This window comes from Leuciscus leuciscus (assembly GCF_965113295.1).
Source record: "Leuciscus leuciscus genome assembly, chromosome: 6".
NCBI lineage: Eukaryota > Metazoa > Chordata > Actinopteri > Cypriniformes > Leuciscidae > Leuciscus > Leuciscus leuciscus.
Window position 1 is genome coordinate 26,361,326 of NC_138730.1, and position 19,125 is coordinate 26,380,450.

A 19,125-nucleotide genomic window follows, 5' to 3' on the forward strand; every position below is an offset into this window, starting at 1 on the left:
AAACAATGCACCCCTCCCCCACCCTCTGACGTGACGAGTGAGCGCGGGCTGTTTGAATTCTCTTCAGTCTCCAGAACTTTCTCTTCTCTTCTCAGCATCGCAGAATTGCTGTGTGTATGTTTTATTTTATCTATAAAATCATTACTGTGCTTTAAATCATTTTATTTAATGCACAACAACATAGCCTACTGGACCCAATATGAGTCACCTAAACGAGTGTCACGTCTGTCTTTTCGCTGATTGAAATGCCTAATGCTTTGCATAAAAAACGATTTTATTCCTAAAGATAATGAATATAATTAATTTAGATGATAAAATATCCTCAGAACTGTGCACTGTTTGTTTATTGGCAGGTTATGGAGTCAGTCGCGTCGCAGCATCTTTCGCTATGAGTGAAACGCAGAAGAACGGCGATCTGAAGTTCGAAGTTCCCCCGCAGAGCCCGAGTCCATCTCAGGCACGAGAACCAGCGAATAACAGACCGGTTGATTAGGCTACACTTGAATTACTTTTTAATTTTTTTGTTTTTACTTCTAATATTTTTGTTATATAAATTTAAATGTAGGAAGTGTTGTATACATTGCTGACTGTAGGCTAGCCTATACTATATCGACAATAAAGGCCGATGTCATGTATAACGTTACCTGGTTGTGTGGAGTATTTTACAAAGGTTTACAGGAAATTAAAAGTTAATAAATAAATAAAACAATTAATATTACTCAAGTGTTTATTTTTTATGTTTTCCTCAATTATTACTCAATTTTATTTGTGTACCAAATACAGTTATTATAAAGGTATAAAGGTCTACTTCATATTTTTACTTACATTTAGGCTACTCAGTTCATAGTGGCAAATGTAATTCATTTCATTGTCTTTATTAAATGTAATCAATATTTTTAAGTGTAAAACTGTTTTACCAAAAAAATGTAGTCAATCATAGTAAAAGTTTTTAGAGTGCAGAGGATACTTAACGAATGGTACCTAATTGTAAAGTGTCACTGGAAAAATATGTCTTAATGCTGATATGGCATGTATTTTCATTTTATTGAAATACTGAAATACCGAGAATTTCTAACCTCAATTTCCAACAATTTTAACATAACCATCAATCTAAGTTTCGAGTCTGTTTACATCGTTTATACAGCCCCTCAAGTGTCCGGAGGGAGGCGTATCCAAGCATCTCATCTCATTCACTAGGAGGAGGAGAAGCCAGACATTGCCCTAAACTCTCTCGCGGAATAAGTGTCGCGCGGGAAACAAAGGCTTGGCTGCTGTGGAGTCAACAGTCGCGCGCTCCATCCTGAAGCCATGTGAGAGATCTTCTGCTGCTGCTGCTGCTGCAAAGGGACGCCACAACACATTCACCGTCGGGTTGAGCGCCGCTCCCCGGAAAACAGACCACACGTCCTCGCCGTATTTGCAACACGAGAGAATAACCGAATTAATGCCCATCATTAGATAGTAGCAGCTCAGTCATATTGATCGCCTGTGTCATTTACGCCTCCGAGCGGGGGTTTGGTTTTTTCTAAGCGGGCGCGAGAGAAACATTCGCTATCGAAAGGGAACGGGTCTGGCCATTGAGTAAGTATTCATTTTAGAACAATTGTTATTTTCCTGCGGGTTTTATTGTGTTTCGTTTCCTGACATCTCTGCTTTGTTGATATAGTAGGCTTGGTTTTGCAATGGCGCTTTAAATCGTCTGAATGTCTTGAATAGGCTACATATTGCAATAACCGCGAAAATAACAGGATTGAAATGTAAAGTAGCAATGCGAAATAAGTGACATTTACCTCTTCGAAGAGAGTACACACGGGTTAAGATATATAAAGGTTGCGTCTTTCATAATATGTTTACATACATTTTAGCACAAGCTTTCTGTAATGGCCCAATAACACGCTGGTGCGTTTTGCAGCGCATCCCCTTGTTGAAGAAGCAGTACGTGCTCGGGTGTGGGAGAACCACATCTAGTAATATACTGATGAAACTGGGTGGGATGATCCAATATGGCCGTGCAGACCTGGATTTAGCAGCATATGATGTTAAATATTTTGGTACGCAATTGGATTTTGGTCATTTTATAGTTCTGAAATCTGAAAATAATTTCCCCGCGCGCGCAATCAAATAGGCTAAACGTTGGGCATTCACTTCTGATGCGCCCCCCCCTCCCCGTGTCAAATCTTCACAAATCTTCTCAAATCTTCCATCGTGCGTTCATTCCTCAGCTGGAAACGCTTTATTTTCGCCAAGAGCAAGATGAGATCCATGAAGCGTTTTGTATTATACACATTAGGCTACGTAAAACAGTTTGTTGTTTATCTTTAATAACTGAATGTATCCTTTTGTGTGGAGAATAACAAGACGCACATGAAGGGGGAATGGGAGAGTGATGTCAACCCTATTACATATCCATTGCCAAAGCTTTGTGAGTCAAATTTACGCTTCCATGAACATTTGAGGCACTAGGTCATTGGAGCCACCAAAGCATGTTCCTGAAAAAAAAATCAATGAAGTGCTTCTGAAATTGGGGTGGGTGCTACATTCAGTGCATTATGAATTGTGCAAATAATATTTGGGTTTTGGCAATAACCACAAAAAAAAACTCTGGAGGGGTCTCTTAATTTAATTCAGCTTTAGAATTAGAAAATTAGAATTATCTAGGATTTTCTTATGAATAGTTTAAAGTAGTTTAATTTATAATTAAAACAAGTTATGTGGCTAATAACACTTGCAGAGGCATTCACATATTTGTTTGAGCAATTAGGTGTAAGAGGTATTGCTATAATGTGAATATTGTCATGTGTGAATACACCCCTTGAAACTTACACTTACCTACATATTACAAATATTAAAGCCTATCTATTTTCTAAATAAACGTTACAGATCTTATTGGGAACCATTCATCCATGAATGTTTCATTTTAAAAAGTTTTTTTTTTTAACCTTGTAATGTTAATTCAAAATGTCAAACCTTCCGGTGAAAACAACAGACGTCTTTCTGATAACTTATGCAGGACTTCTCCAGTCATTTAGTCCGATTAAACCCTGCCCCTGAAACATTGTGTATATTTTACTAACATCATCATTCATTCTGATTGCATTAATTCAGCATAAATTGCATGTAGTCTTCAAAGTTCAAACTTCAATACTTCAATACTTCAAACATGATTTTTGAAGCTGCTGATGTGTTTTTAAATAGAAATGCTACTGACAGCTACTAAAACTTGCTCAAATTTTAAATGTTTCTAAGCTTCCCATATGGGACTCACAAAAAATGTCTGTGCCAGTTTTGCAACACAGCAACCCTTATCTGCCTGCGTCCCCAGCCCACATTGCTTGCTGAGAAGCATTTATAATTTATAATTAGAGACTATTGGAAATATTAAGATTTCCCAATCAGTCAACTCAGTGGCACAAGTGCATTAAAATATTTTACATTGTTGCTTAAATATGACTGCTTAAGTATTACGCAAGTGACCAAATGGTCACATGGGATCTGTCACTTCATGGGTGTGGCCGACTGGCCATCCAACAGCAAGGAGTCCTGACAGCTGCAGTGATTTGACACGGTTAAAATTGAACAGCTCTGGATCGTCCCTGATGTTTTAACCTCTCACCTATATCTCTTCCTTTCTCTATCAGAACTCTGTAGCAGATAATTGCCCGTAACAGACTCTCCTCATATACTCAAGCCCTTCCTGCTCACTTCAGCCGTTATGACAATATCTTAATGACTGCTACAAAACATGAGTGTACACTTAATGACTCACTTTTTCACAAATGGCCAATTTACAGGAGACTTTTTTTAAATAGCTAATGCCCATTTAAACATTTTTTAAAGTGGTTACGGACTACATTCGCTTAGGGTGGAAAATACTCTTCAGTTTTATGAAGGCAGTTATCTCTAAAATCTCTAACTGTTAACCAGAAGGTTCCAGTGAGAGAGACCACTGAAGTGTTACCAGCTATTAAGTGTGACCTACATTCTATATGCTTGAAATATATATGCATGCGCTAACAGCTTTAGAAGGTATCCTCCCTTCCTTTTCTTCTCCCCATGGTTGATTGGGCCCCGGCTCATGACATGTCTAAAAAAAAGGAGCGCATTAAACTATTGGTGCCGTCCTTTACCAGCCAAGCTGGACCTTCTCAAAATCCTCATGTTGAAGTTTCTCAAGTCTCCCTCCCACATTCCTCGCAATCAAATAGCACTTAGTATGTAACACAGTGTGTTTCTGTCAGTCCGTGAGTTTGTTCGGGTGGCCTTTTTAGCTCTTAGAGGATAAGTTTTGATATCTTGAACATGCATAATTTGTGATATTTATAAATGATGCACAAATGCGGACATGCGCACATTTAAACATTTTAATGAGCTTAAAAAGCTTGCCCTCTTACAACGGATTTAGTTTGTAAATAACTGACAGTCATGAACTAAATATGATTTCATTGACAATAGTCGATACTAAAATTCATAAGCAAATTTCTTTTCGTGCCATCAGTTGCATGCACATTCAAGCTCCGATGAAATCCCTGTTCTTGGCTCATTTCGGATCACTGAATGAATGGCCCTGTTTACACATGGTATTAAGATGCGTTTTGGTTGATTGGATCACAAGTAGACGAGGGAGACGCATATCCATTTGCACCTGGTGTTTTAATCCGTCTCTTTTGTCCACTTTCAACCACTTCTGTCCTAATTTCTTCAAAGGGAGGGTCTATGTTGGTAAATGTATGGGTTTTTTCAGATCTTTCAATCTAATGGACAAAATAAGCTCACGCAATTTACATATGAACATGACTGGAGACAACGGAAAAACATACGGAGAGCAGCAGCTCTCAAGACAAAATCAGGAATGGTGAGAGTACATTGTGCCTGGGACGTTTTTCATTTTCCAACCAAACATGGGGTTCCAGCCAACAAAGTTTAAATCCCGTCTGTTTAGCGCACTTCCCATAATGATTACATGTTAGGTCAATGGCCGGAGAGTGGGCAGACTTTTGTGGCTAAATGCATTCGACCACATCAGCGTCTACAATACTAAAGCAATCCAGTCAACTCATCTTAATACCAGGTGTAAACAGGACCAGTGTCCACCAGTTGACTCAAGAACAGATGCAATTGGATCAGTCCAATTCGCAAATGAATTGTTCAGTGTTATTTGTGAACCAATTCAACCTTTACAGGTTTAGTGTAAATAAGCAACTTGTTCACAAATCAGACATCACTCTTGTGTTTCAGAGGGGGCGGTGATTTCTTTCTTCAGTTTGAAATAATGAGGAACAATATGCTTTTATGAAATGTAGTCAAGAAAAAAATATGATGTTATGCTTTGGAATGAAGTAAAAAATAAAATAAATACTTTTGACTGTCCACCACTGTTCAGATGGTATGATTTGCTCAATGCTTTGGAGTTGTATATCCTACAAGCCATTAAATCTACGACTCTCAGGAGAGATTTACATCACCATTCCTGCATCTGAGGAATGAAGATGGGCTTGTAATTTGTAATTGGAACCCAATGCATAAATAGGACCTGACATTTTTGTCACATCAAAGTTTATTGCATATACACAAAAAAGGAAGCCTTTGGTTGATGTTATTGTATGTTTTTTATACATTTTATTTTCTCTGTAGAAATCTAGCCACGATTATCTATTGGCTGCTCTTTGTCACTTTTGGCATTTTAAACACTTTTGTTGGCCAGTGAGTGAACCAGTGAAAAGGTCACAGCATGGCTTCAGTGTGTTGCCCAGCAGTGGACTAGAGAGGGGAAACAAGCTGTAAGATAAGTGCACCCACACTGGAGACTTCACAGATTGGATAAAGCTGGCCAGCGTTGTGTTTTTCCTGGACTCCCAAGTGCTTTTCCAATGCTGTCAATGAGATGTGGCGAAAGGAAATGGCTGCATGGTGTTGAAACTTTTCAAAGAGTTTCGCCTCAGTCTTCCATTCCTAAAGCAGTGCTGTTCTAATTTGCATAGAGTTTTAGAACGAGTTAAATTTATTGCAGATAAGTAAAAAAATAAATAAATAAAAACCTGCTAAAGAACTGGTAAGATTATGTTATTGAGTGGAAGAGGATTATGAAACAAGACTAACACATTCGTGAAAATCATCTGAAGTGGCCATTTAAATATGGTCAAGTTCAGAGGTGTCTATGCTAGAGATTATACAGAGACGTTTGGTGTTAGACTAGGTTTCCTACAGTCATAGAAAATCTAGAAACATCAAGGAATTCTTAAATTGTGATTTCCATGGCTGGAAAAGTTATGGAAATCAATAAAAATATTGGATAAAAAGGTTTTTATCCAGTAATCAATCCCCGGAAAAGTCGTGGAATTCCACTGGTTGAATGGTGGGGTCCTGTTCATCAACTGTTATCTCTGAATCATTTGCTTATTGCTTTTGTTACAGTCCATGTTGCTCCACTTTTGATGAGTGGGCAATACTGCTCCATGAATCATCCTCGGTGTGATCTCAAGTGCTGCATTTGTGACTATCTGCACTAGTGGTTTAAAATGCAGGTGTTAATGCAACATTGAGTATTTTACACTGAGGAGTGGGTCTGGGGTGAGATTGAGTTCAACCGTTATTCCATCAGTCAACAGATAATACTTTGGTCTGAATGTACAGAAGTAAATTACTTAAGCTATTGCTTAGATTTCATCTTGCATGATCAGTTCCATTGTGAGTGATTCTTTAGGTCTGAATTTAGAGAGAGATAACATATCGACAAACATTCCCTGTGAGGGAGTGAACATGTGACTAGCTCTGCTCGGGTGGGCCATTGAGATCACTAATCAGCTGGATGACTCTCCCCTACAGCCATTTTCAGGAGAGAAGCTCTTTCTCTGTGGACCAGAGCAAAACCCTGCAGTAAAACAGGCTTTGACAAAAGACATCATTGTGCCAGGTTTATCATGGGCTTCCACTGCGCATCTTCCCATTCCATGGTTGACCTCTTTTTATCCATGTGTCCCTTTTCCTTTGATATTTTGTTCTAAGTTTTGTATGTTTTGCCTCCCTCTCACAGGATGCCCATCAGTGTATTTTGCTCGACCTTGCCACCTTCAATTATAAATTCAAATAAGTGTTTTGGTTTCTCTTTTACAGTATCAAAGTCATACTGAACTAGTGGAACCAATAGATTATAAAGCGTTTGCTTTTTAATCTCTCCAGCAACATTGGTCTTCCCTCAGCCTTATGTTGGAGATCTGGAATCAATTTAGGGAGGAATGCAAAGGCCTGTTAACATTTTTGATATTTACATGCCATTCATAACTTCTCCCTTCATCGTTGTTGGACTGGTGTGCTGTGAAAAAGATTTGCAATATATATCGGTGCATATGTGAAGTTTGATTTCTGAGAAGAGAAAAAGAGCTGGCCACTTTTTTTATCGATTCCTATCGACCTGCTTTCCCTCGAAGGAGAGAAGTCCAAAACACTCTTGACAGTCTGGGCTCATATTTTACAGGTGTTCAGCATGTGTAGACATAAAACGGGGTCCATCTGTAATGCATTGTGAAAGAGTACAAGATGTTCATTTTTGCAGGTAAAGGAACAAAGTCTTCAATAGGAAATGATGTGTGTGTGTGTGTATAAAGATCAGGCAGGGATCTGGCAATGCATTATTGAACAAAAATGTTATATAATGTTAAACAACAAATAATGTTAAATATTGAATGCTTTGAAGAAATGCTATGGTTTCAGGTAAATGTAAAGTGATGCTAATTACTCCTGTTACTGCATTTTTTGCAGGATGTCGGAAGCTTTGTCACAGCAAGAGAGACTTCGGGCCATTGCTGTAAGTACACTGTAAAAAAAGAAAAGAAAAAAAGAAAACTTGAAAATGTAGCCTGCTGCCTACTTGTAATTTTCTGCCAGGACATTATCCAGTAATTTTATGGAAATTTCCATGAACACCTAAACCACAACCTAATGCAATGTGTAATTAAAAAAAACAGGTAAAACACCTGTAAAAAACCAATACAGAAAATTCCTTCATATTTATACAGTACATTGTGCCCTATTGTATGGACTTTTTTTTACATTGTAAATAATTACACTAATTCTAACTTATTTTTATTAGGACAACTAGTTAAAAGTAATTGATAAAAAAATAAAAAAAAGATTTTCATTATTGATAAGTCAGGTCTGTGCACCAGGCATGGGAAATTTTATTCTTGCATTATTTTATTTAATGCAAGTATGCATTCATTGTTCAATAGTGACATTAAAGACATTTATAATGTTTCAAAAGATTTCTATTTTAAATAAATGCTGTTTCTTTTAAACTTTCTGATCATCAAAGGATCCTGAAATCCAGCTTTGCCATTACAGGAATACATTACATTTTAGTATAAATTTTAATATTTTAAATTGTAATAAGATTTCACAATATTACTATTTTATTGTATTTTTTTATCAAATAAAACCTTGGTTTGCATAAGAGACTTTTTATGCTAACTTATGTCAACTTTGACCCCTTGGTTAGCCTTAGAATGTTTTTCTGACCTCAAACATTTGAACAGTAGTATATACCGAATATATATATATATTAAAAAAATAATAAAAATAAATGAATAAGCCTTAATATATATGATTAGCACATATATATATATGTTATTAATCACACAGGATTAGCATGAGGACAAATGTGAGGATACAGTTTAGATGCACAGAAGGCCTAAGTGATGTTAGTCATGGTTAGTCTATGAGGTATTATGGTCCTATAGTATGTCAATGACCATCTATAATGACTAATGTATGTCCAGCCATCAGCACTAAAGCACTTCTGTGTTTAATTATTGATGGGTCTTGCATTGTTTGTGAACAACCAGACTAATGTTGCCTTCAGCTGTTTCCCTTCATCCATCTTCTGAGAAGTGGAGACTTCCTGGATGTGCATGGTCAAGTGTTTTATTGGGAGTTGTGCTTTTCAGTTTAATGAAACTCTGTCTACAGTATGTTCAGATAGCCGCAGAATACAGCAATCAGTCCTGTTTTAAAGCGCTAAATACGGCTTTGGGTCATTGAAGGTTTTAGATCCAGTCACTGTCTTTCATCTGAGCTTCTCCTTTCAGTTTTGTTGCCTGTGCATCACTCAAAGGCTGCACTATACATTCAGTTCAAAAAACATTCCGCGCCTCAAATGGACTTGTTTATTAAATAACGTTTTTATTAAGAAAAACTTTCTGGTGTTATGGAAGTCAGAATGTTTTATATTTACTTCAGTCACTGTCACTATGGCTACTACAGGCGTTATCTGCAGATACTGTAAAAAATAGAAAAGGTGCTTGACTGGCCTCTCCTGTAAGCTGTTGCATGAGCGGGAAAATTAGAATCAGACCTGTTAGTAAATGTATTTATATGAATAAATATTATATTTTTATATTTTAATAAATATATATGTAGTCAAATTTATAACTAAAATTAAAACCGTTTAAAACAATTTTGTTGCTGGAAATAAAATTAAAGTTAACTGAAATAAAATGAATAAAAACTATAGACATATTTTTACATTTTTTTAAATAAAAATGACAAAAGTACAACAAAATTACTAAAACTTTAAATAAAATGAAAAAGAAAATGGTAAATATAAAAATAAAACCTATATTAAAATATTAATAAAACTAATTGATACTGAAACAACATGATTGTAACTCAAAAAATAAAGGATTTTTACTATTTCTTTAACTAAATCAGTTTTGTTAACTGAGATTTGCAGAGAAGTTATTTGATTTTGTTAAGTGAGAAGTTTGATTTCTTTCAGCAGTTTAATATTTTGTCTCTTTTTAGGAGAAGAGAAAGAGGGAGGCTGAGATTGAGAACAAAAGAAGACAACTGGAGGATGACCGCAGACAACTCCAGCATCTCAAGGTATCCAGACAAAACAGCTGAAATGTTTTCACAAGCCGAGCAGGTGTGTGTTTGTCATTGTCCCTGTGTCATCATTCTGACTGCTGTCTGAGTCTTTCACACAGAGGTTAAGAGTCAGGGTCTCGTGGCGTATCTTCCTTATGTAATTTACTGTCCGTCTGGTCACACACACACTTCAAATTTCTATTTTAAGCAGTAGTGTTGAAATTCATAATGTGCGAACGATTTTGCGAGATTTTGAAGTTGCTGAAAGGAGAGGGGGAGTTTTAACAGCAGTTTCCTGTTTGAGGGGACAAGGGAAAAAATCTGTATCCTCCCTTTAAGTAAAGTTCTGCCTTGTTATGGTAAGTCAGGCCCTCTCACACATTTTTAAAAGGCTCAGTTCTAAAAGGCTCATGTACATTCTCTGGAATCATGAGAACCTTGAACTTTTTATTGCCATTTTTAATTAATGTTTTTAAATTAATCCTCATTCTATGTACAAGGTAGTTGTCAGCAACTATCTGCCTTGGTAAGACTATCTGCCTTTTTTTTAAAGCTGCAGTCTGTATTTTGTCCACAACTATAAAATACAGCCTCACTCCATTCTGTTTAGATTTGAATTTTAGTTGTCTCTGCACATTAAGCCTGGATACACTGTAAACCCTAATAAGTTGAGTTCAAGGGCGTAGGTTTGATTTTGACATACACTGTAAAAAAAATATTGTCATGATTTGTTATCACAACTTTTTTTCTTTTGTCAAATCAACTTAGATAATTAATGTGGTTCAGATAACATCATATTTTGAAATTCTGTTGATTAAACCAATCTCCTTCTCTGTATTCACTCAAATTTTTTATTTCAATGAACTCAAAATTTTAAGGCAACCAGTTAACTTACTTTGTTTAAGTTAAACCAACATTTATTTTTTACAGTGTAGGAGGGGACTTAAAAGTCCCCCTTTTTTGCATTTATGATAGACTTTTGACTGCAATATCATGTCATCTAAAGCCTTTATTTATAGATATGGTAGTCAACCCATTAATAACATAATTTGGATTATGTAAACCAACAACATTACAATTTAGCTTTTTGTACTTCATGATAGAGTATGTAAACAAGCATACATTCATAACTGAAAAAAGTTATTCAACATTATAAAAAAAAATTGTCTAAATTGTTTAATCAATTAATCAATTCTGTAATGTTATAAGTTGAAGGTAAGTAATGATGACAAGGAGGCAGTTTTATTTTTAACTTTATTCAAAGTTCAATTGCTAACTGGCATGTAAATCGTAATTGGCAGAGTGCAAATTACACAGTGTTTTTTGGGGGTCAGAGCGCTCTTAATGATGCTGTACATCACTTTATTTAAATGTTAAAAATGAATTGGACCAAAGATAATTCTAGAGGAAAACACACCTGGGAGTCTACTGTTGCTATAGACCTTATACGGCAGAGAATCATTAGAATTTTGTGTTTGAACTTCCGTTTTTGCAGTAGCTCTGTATATTTATATGGCGTCACTGTCTAAGAGTAATTAGTTGGTGAAGTGGATTGACTTACTGTAGAGTTAACAGAAGTTATCATTTCAAAACGAGCTGTTCATTCATAAATCCGTAAGATCTTACCTTCATGCTGTGGAAATGCAAACCAGAAGAAAGAATACAACGAGTGCAGTGCTGAAAAAGGGCAGGGCTACCTAAGGTCTATAGTGGCGAACATAACTTTCACGTGCATCTGATTGACAGATAAATTGCATGCTCTTATTTCAGTGTTTTGTTTTTAATTTTGTGGATATTTTAGTTAACAGTTAACTCTAAAGAGGGAAAACATTATCATTTAACAGAACTGTGCAGTTATGTTTTAAACATTTTCATATTACTTATTTACACCTCGCAAATAACATAAATATACAAAACATATAAGACGGTTAAAGGTGCACTATTCAGGATTTTCCATTTACTTTTATAGACTATAAGTAATGCTACTTATTCTACTAACCCTAATCTAACAGTCTACTACAGTCTACTAATACTCTTGAGAGTTAGCTGATATAGTGGACCATCGAAATAAAATTTAACTGATTTTGCTGCCAAATGAGTTATGATGTTAAGTTACGATAACATTGTTTTATTAATGACAACATTAGGGTTTACAATGTAGGAGAAAATATTTTAACAACTAATAATAATAATAATAATAATAATAATAATACTAATAAACACAAGTGGATAGATGTAACTTGACAGATCAGAAACTCCCTTTTGCACACATCCATGACTAAAGACACTCATATTTATTCATGGCAATATATTTTAAATGCATGCAGTAATAATACAATGTGTAATATTTATTATTTGACAGAATCTAAACAATCAGGAGGTTATATAAACATTTAATTAATGGGTATACAGTATGGAATGTGTCATTCTATTTATGATTACACAATTATCTCTGGATGCCTGCATACATTATTACCACAATTATTTTCATCATTCAGCCCAAAATATAAAAACGGCAAAATGTATGCAAATCCTAAAGTTCCCAAGTCTGCTGCAGAGGATCCATGGTCAAAAATAGTTCGCCTGCGTGCCTATCCTCAGCTCCCAAATATCCGGCAAGACGATTGTTTCCCTTTTGTTATCTGTCACAACGTGATATTTTTTGTTTGTTAGTTTTATACCTGCCATTGTTTTTTGTGCATAAGGGATTTTGCTCAATAGGGAACAATGGAACAGGCCTTAGTTTCCTACTGAGCGAGACTCAGATCCTTTGTCCTCCCCTCTGTGCTGGGATTGTATTGCGTGTGCATGTGGATGGGTGTGAACATGTGGTGATGTCAGCATATCTGTCACCATGCCAGAATTTGCGGTCACAAAGCCAGAGCGGAGGGCGGGGGCTGAGGGACGAGAACGAGAGCAGGAGAGGGTCAGTTTGGACTGTTTTCAATCTGTACAAGTCACAAGATATTATATGAAATTGAGTAACTTGTTGCTAATTCTGTGTGAAGGATTACATTTAATATTGACCCAGTTTCATAAGAAAAGGGAGTAGCTAAGAGTTTTGAGAAAGCAAAATGAATAGTAAGATCTAATGTTAAAGGGTGTTTCCATTTGGTAATTTTCAGACTGTACACAAAAATGTCAGTAATTGCCTTGAGTCAGTCTTTTTAGTTCATGTGACTGTGCTTTTTCATTCTGCGAATCTGTTTTTCTTGTGATGGTGACTTTTTTTGTTGTGTACTTTCATTAATATTTTTAGGTAATTTGCCTTTAAAATACTAATTGCACACATACACTTTTTTTGCTATAAGAAATGTCTTGAGTATAGTGATAAAGCAGGTACCAGTAAGGATGGACTTGCTACAGAGAGCATTGGTACATGTCCCAGTAGGCTAGGCTGGTTGAAGGAAAAAAGTTCACTGTTAGTGAACATCTCTGCTGTCTTCTTCTTCTTCTTCTTCTTTTTTTTTTTTACCATTATCTTCCTTCTTGTCTGATGAGGTCTCTTGTTTGTCCATTGACCTTCTTCCTCATGATTTTGTTATTTTCTTGTCCTTGTTCTTGACCTCACCTTCCCCCTGTTTCTTTCTTCCCACTCTTAGTTAAATCTTTTTTTTTTTTTTTTTTTTTTTTTTTTTTTAGAGGCCTGTCTGAATGAATCTTTCAGATGTTCAGCCTTGCGGAGCTCAGACACTACCGTCTGTACAGTAGACAGTGTAAGAATGAAAGAAGGAAGAACAACAACAACCTCATATACGTAATTGTAAAAGTTTGTGATCCGAACTTAATTATTTATTTATTTATTCTCATATAATGTCATCACCTTTATCTCAGCCTCCTTTTTTGCTCTTTATGAAACAACAGGTGTTATCAAGCGCTCTGTGATGTTTCTCTTCGGTTTTGCCCTATCATGGGTCTTCGTTCACTGTTTGATGTTCAGCAGATGTTTGTTTTTATCTGCTGCAGGTTTAACAGCCTCTTCTGTCTCTGCTGCAAGAATAGAAACAGCACTGTTGGCAGCAGCAGTTTGTAATGCTAAACTAGTTTGTCTCGAATAAGCTTACTTTAATGCCTTGATCACTCGTGCTCATTGAGAAGGACTTTGTTTTTTTACATTTTGCTTTCTTAATGTGACATTTCTTAATGAAACATAGGGCAGTCTTTGTTTTTATCCATATGACAGGTGACTGGATGGAACGGGTTGAGATTTCTAAGAACGCACAGTGTGCCAGGATGCCTTGCATTGCTAATTGTGGTCCAGTGCCATCTCTAGGGCCACCTTTGTACCCGAAATATCTTCCATCCCTGTGCCAGAAAATTTTCTTTTCAGACAGCAGTGGCTTATTCTGCTTATCTGCTGTCTGTTTCTTCCCAACATGGTCTAGAAGCTCTGTCAGGAAGCCCTGTTTTAGCAGGCGCCTGTCAAAATGTTTCACTATCCAGAAATGTGCATAGTGTGCATTAGCTGCCAAGGAGAATGCCCTAAAGTGAAAAACTAATGGACAGCTAATAGTCATGTGCTACACTAACCTTAATGGTCCAGATAATGTTTACATCGTCAGCACAATGAATCAGACTGACATAATCTCATTTTCAAGATCTCATTTTGTTAATATTAAGCAATTAGGGACCATGATATATATTTTTATAGATATACTACCAAAAGTTTGGGGTCTGTAATATTTAATAATGATTTTGAAATAAGTCACTTATGCTCACCAAGGCTGCATTTATTTGATAAAAAATACAGTAAAAACAGTCATACGAAAGTACTAATGCAATTTCAAACAACAATTTTCAATTTGAATATTTTAAAATGTAATTTATTCCTGTGATGTCAAAGCTGAATTTTCAGTATCATTACTCCAGTCTTCAGTGTCAAATGATCCTTCAGAAATCATTCTAATATGATATGGTGCTCAAGAGATTATTAATTATTCATTCAATATTATTTCCAATGTTAAAAACAGTTATGCTGCATAATATTTTCGTGGAAACTATGATACAGTTTTTTGGGGATTGTTGATGAACAGAAAGTTCATAAGAACATCATCTTTAAAACAAATCATTTTTAGCAGTATACATGTTTTACTGTCACTTTTGATCAATTTAATGCATCATTGCTGAATAATTTCTTTTTTTATCTTACTGACCCCGAACCTTTGAACAGTAGTGTGATCTGATCTCACCATCACCGAGTCCACCTGAGATTACATGAAGAAACAGAAAATACTGAGATTGTAACGAGAGCTGTAAAGAGAGGATGCTTTCAAAAATAATGTCATAAATAAATAGATTTTATTTATCAATTAACTTCTATTAACTAATTCAGTGGTTCTCAAACCTGTCCTGGAGTACCACCAGCACTGCACATTTTGTATGTCTCCCTAATCTATCACACCTGATTCAACTCATGAGCTCATTAGTAGAGTCTGCAAGACCTGAAATGGGTGTGTCATAGGGAGACAAACAAAGGCCCTGTCCCAAATGGCACACTTCATATGCACTTTCGGTCTTGTGGACTTACAATGGCTGCTGCGTGCGCGTGTCCGTTAAGTCCTGATGCGGTTAAGACCGTTAAGTCCTGATGCGGTTAAGTCCGTTAGGTCCTAATGCGGTTAAGTCCGTTAGGTCCTGATGCGGTTAAGACCGTTAGGTCCTGATGCGGTTAAGACCGTTGGGTCCTGATGCGGTTAAGTCCGTTAGGTCCTGATGCGGTTAAGTCCGTTAGGTCCTGATGCGGTTAAGACCGTTGGGTCCTGATGCGGTTAAGTCCGTTAGGTCCTGATGCGGTTAAGTCCGTTAGGTCCTGATGCGGTTAAGACCGTTAGGTCCTGATGCGGTTAAGACCGTTGGGTCCTGATGCGGTTAAGTCCGTTAGGTCCTGATGCGGTTAAGTCCGTTAGGTCCTGATGCGGTTAAGACCGTTAGGTCCTGATGCGGTTAAGACCGTTGGGTCCTGTTGCAGTTAAGACCGTTAAGTCCTGATGCACTGATGCGGGCTCCGCAGCAGACTTCTTCCTGACAGTCAAAGCGGCATTACGTCACGAAAGTGCGGACTCGTAGGAAGACCACGAGTGCTTAGGGTGCCATTTGGGACAGGGCCAAAATGTGCAGGGCTGGTGGTGTTCCAGGACAGGTTTGAGAACCACTGAACTAAATCAAATCAATATTTGGTGTGACCACCCTTTACGTTTAAAACAGCTTTTGTCCAGGTACACTTGCTCATGTTTTTTCAGGTAGTTTGCAGGTAGGTTTCTTCAAGCGTCTTGGAGACGTTGCCGCAGTTCTTCTGGATTTTTTCAGTCTCAGTTTTCTTCATGCAATCACAGACAGATTTGATGATGGTAAGATCAGATATCCGTGTGGATCATACCGGCTGTTGTCAGACTCCTTGTGCATACAAACATCTCACTGGATTATTACAATTAATGGCAAAATTAATGTTTGGAGATGTAAACTGATACTTCCTACTGACGCACTACAGCTAAAGATATAAATAACTGGCTTAAAACCTTTTTATTTGTGGTGAAAATACTAACGTGCCTAAGACTTTTGCACAGTACTGTGTGTGTGTATATATATATATATATATATATATATATATTAGTTAGTGTAATATTTGCAAGATGTTTTTGATGTTAGCTGTTGTTTAAGTGATGTTAACTTCTCTAAAAAGAAATCTCTAAGCTATATGGCCTTTTTTGACAGTCAAAGGCTTTGAGAGAGAGATGGCTGTTGGACGGAGCGCCATCCAGTGGAGAGGACGAGGCACAGAAACAACTACAAGAGGATGAAGCCAAGACCAAACTACTGGAACAGACCATCCTCAGGTTAAGACCAGTCATTTAGCATTTTTATACATTCCATACAAAAATCTAGCATACATTGCTGCATGTAGTTAATGTTTACTTATACATATTTTGTTATTAATAGACTAGAACAGGAGATTGATGAGCTTGAGACTGGCGTGCCTTTGAAAAAAGGAGAACAGGGCAATGAAAATGTAAGGCTAAGTTTACTCAATATGCTTTTAACTAAATTTGCATATCTGTTCAGTTTAGTTAAGGTTTTAATGCCAATGATAATACTGACTTTCTGTCATATGTCTTCTCTGCCAGGCACCTGATGGTCCAGTAAAGGGTGAGTGTCAAAATACTTTGTATATTTCAATATTTTGAGTTCTCCATCATTCTCTGTTTTCACATGGCATTACACAAAATGGAATATGACTAAAAAGGATTGCCTTGTTTCAAACAGTTATCAGTTTGTTTGCAATTATGGTGACTGTGTAATTTCACTGTTGTCATGTGAAAGAGCCACCGGGTCGAACAGTGAACCGGGTGAAACGTTCAGTGAATGTTCATATTATAGGCTTATTAATAAATACTTAATAGCAGCTCCTGAAAAATAAAAACTCTTAATATTTCATTTGAATGTCCATTTAAACTTAATAACTGGTTATTCACATTTGGCATAAACAGCAGTGAAGCTAAATGAATCTCGTTCTCTTTCCCCAGCAGTTGAGAATGGCATACATCAGCCCAGTCCTAGTGCAGATCAAAATAGCAAGAAACAGATCACAGGCATTGAGGCAAAGCTGCAGTGCACCAACCCTGATGTAGCCATTGAGAATGCCAGCGCAGAGCATCCCGTCACCATGGTCTTCATGGGCTACAAGAATGTAGAGGATGAGGCTGAGACCAAGAAGGCACTGGGCATAGAGGAGACAGTCAAAGCTGAATTTGTGGTCATTGAGGACGGTGAGAACAAAGGTGGAAACGAAGGGGCCAAAGAGGACCTGGCCCCACCAAACGGCAGTGCCTCCAGTCCTGACAAAGCTCAGGACGAGGCCAAGAAGGAGGAATCGAAAGAAGAGGGCACTTCAAAAGAAAAGCAGCCGTGCAAGTGCTGCACAGTCATGTGAGTGCGACCGCTCACCCTGAAGTTTAGACACTGGCGGAAAACTGACCCCCTGACCATAACGAAACAATGAATGAGTATACCCCGTATACTTCTAATTAACTTTTGTTGTCTAGTATGTATTTCTTTTTTATTTCTATTAATATTTTTCTATATTTCTGTCTTGACATTTATATATCTATATATACATATATTTTCATTATGTAATGAAGTCCAGTATTTTACTTGTTGAAGAACTGAAAAATGAGGACCACAACACAACATAGTTAAAAGAACATCTTTGTGGTCCTCACCCTTATTTTGTTTTAAGAAAAATAAGATGAACGTCTCAAAATATGAACTAGTTATTTATCTCCCGTATACATTTGTGTTTCTAAGATATTACTTTATTACTGAGAAGAAATTACTATATTGATATTACAATGTTATGCTTTTAATATATATTTTGAGCATTTTGCTTTGTTTTTATTATTATTATTATTATTTTATTTTTATTGTTTTGCTAAATCATCTCAAACCACTGTGAACACTGGTACATAGAGTGTAGTCTTCGTCCACAGTCATACATTCTGCATTACACCTCACAGTAGACCAATATGTTTGTAAATATGATCCAATTATTTATGACTCTTCATGCTATGATAGAATACATATAATCATTTTGTTTAAAACAGGCTGCTGTAATTTCCCCCGGAGTCCAATTATAACCACAGCAGCTATATCTGCTTTAACAGTAAATCACGTTTTATAAGCCAAATTCTATTTACAAAATTACTCATTTTAAACTCATTCTCTTTTCTACATGAAGGATAACATTGTTAGATATCATTATAATCAATATTAATTTTTGAAAATGTAATAACAACATTGCAATGCCTCATATTACATATATGTAGTCCATATTGTTAAAAAGCATTCTTACAGTATGTAAAATATATCTTAATATAATTTGAAAAAAATGCATTGTTTGAAGTTGAGGGTTTTTTGTTAAATGGGTTGCTGTAAGTTGCCCTCTTCAGGCAGATAATTCCCAATAATGAATCATTCATTGGTGTTAATTCAAGTTCAATAGCCTGGGGTCTAAAACATGTTTCTCATTCCAAGACCAACAGCTTGGTAAATGTAGTTTTGCTGTCTTTATAATATTACAATTTAATGAATTATTTCATTTCCTGTAAGACAGTATGTGTTGTGGATATCAGATAATGTCATGAGTTAAAGGTGCTTTATTGATATGGCCAATGCCTGTTATGGTCCAAGTGTTTAAAACTGGAACAATGACAATAAAACAAAACAAAACAAAAACATTTTTACAGTTGTGTAATGGTAATTCTTTGATAA

At 36.4% G+C, this 19,125-nt stretch overlaps 1 protein-coding gene across 2 annotated transcripts; it reads left to right on the forward strand.

Moving 5' to 3' along the window:
- Positions 1–1,173: 1,173 nt before the first annotated feature.
- Positions 1,174–19,091, forward strand: palm1b (paralemmin 1b). Of its 2 annotated transcripts, none has more exons than XM_082171856.1 (7): positions 1,174–1,581; positions 7,756–7,801; positions 9,796–9,876; positions 16,573–16,694; positions 16,798–16,867; positions 16,983–17,004; positions 17,385–19,091. In XM_082171856.1, the coding sequence occupies exons 2-7, from the start codon at positions 7,757–7,759 to the stop codon at positions 17,786–17,788; spliced, it is 744 nt and encodes a 247-aa protein (XP_082027982.1). In that variant the 5' UTR covers positions 1,174–1,581; position 7,756; the 3' UTR covers positions 17,789–19,091. The 2 variants fall into 2 exon arrangements, with proteins under 2 accessions (XP_082027982.1, XP_082027981.1); XM_082171855.1 differs by having other exon boundaries at positions 1,175–1,581; positions 17,382–19,091.
- Positions 19,092–19,125: the final 34 nt, after the last annotated feature.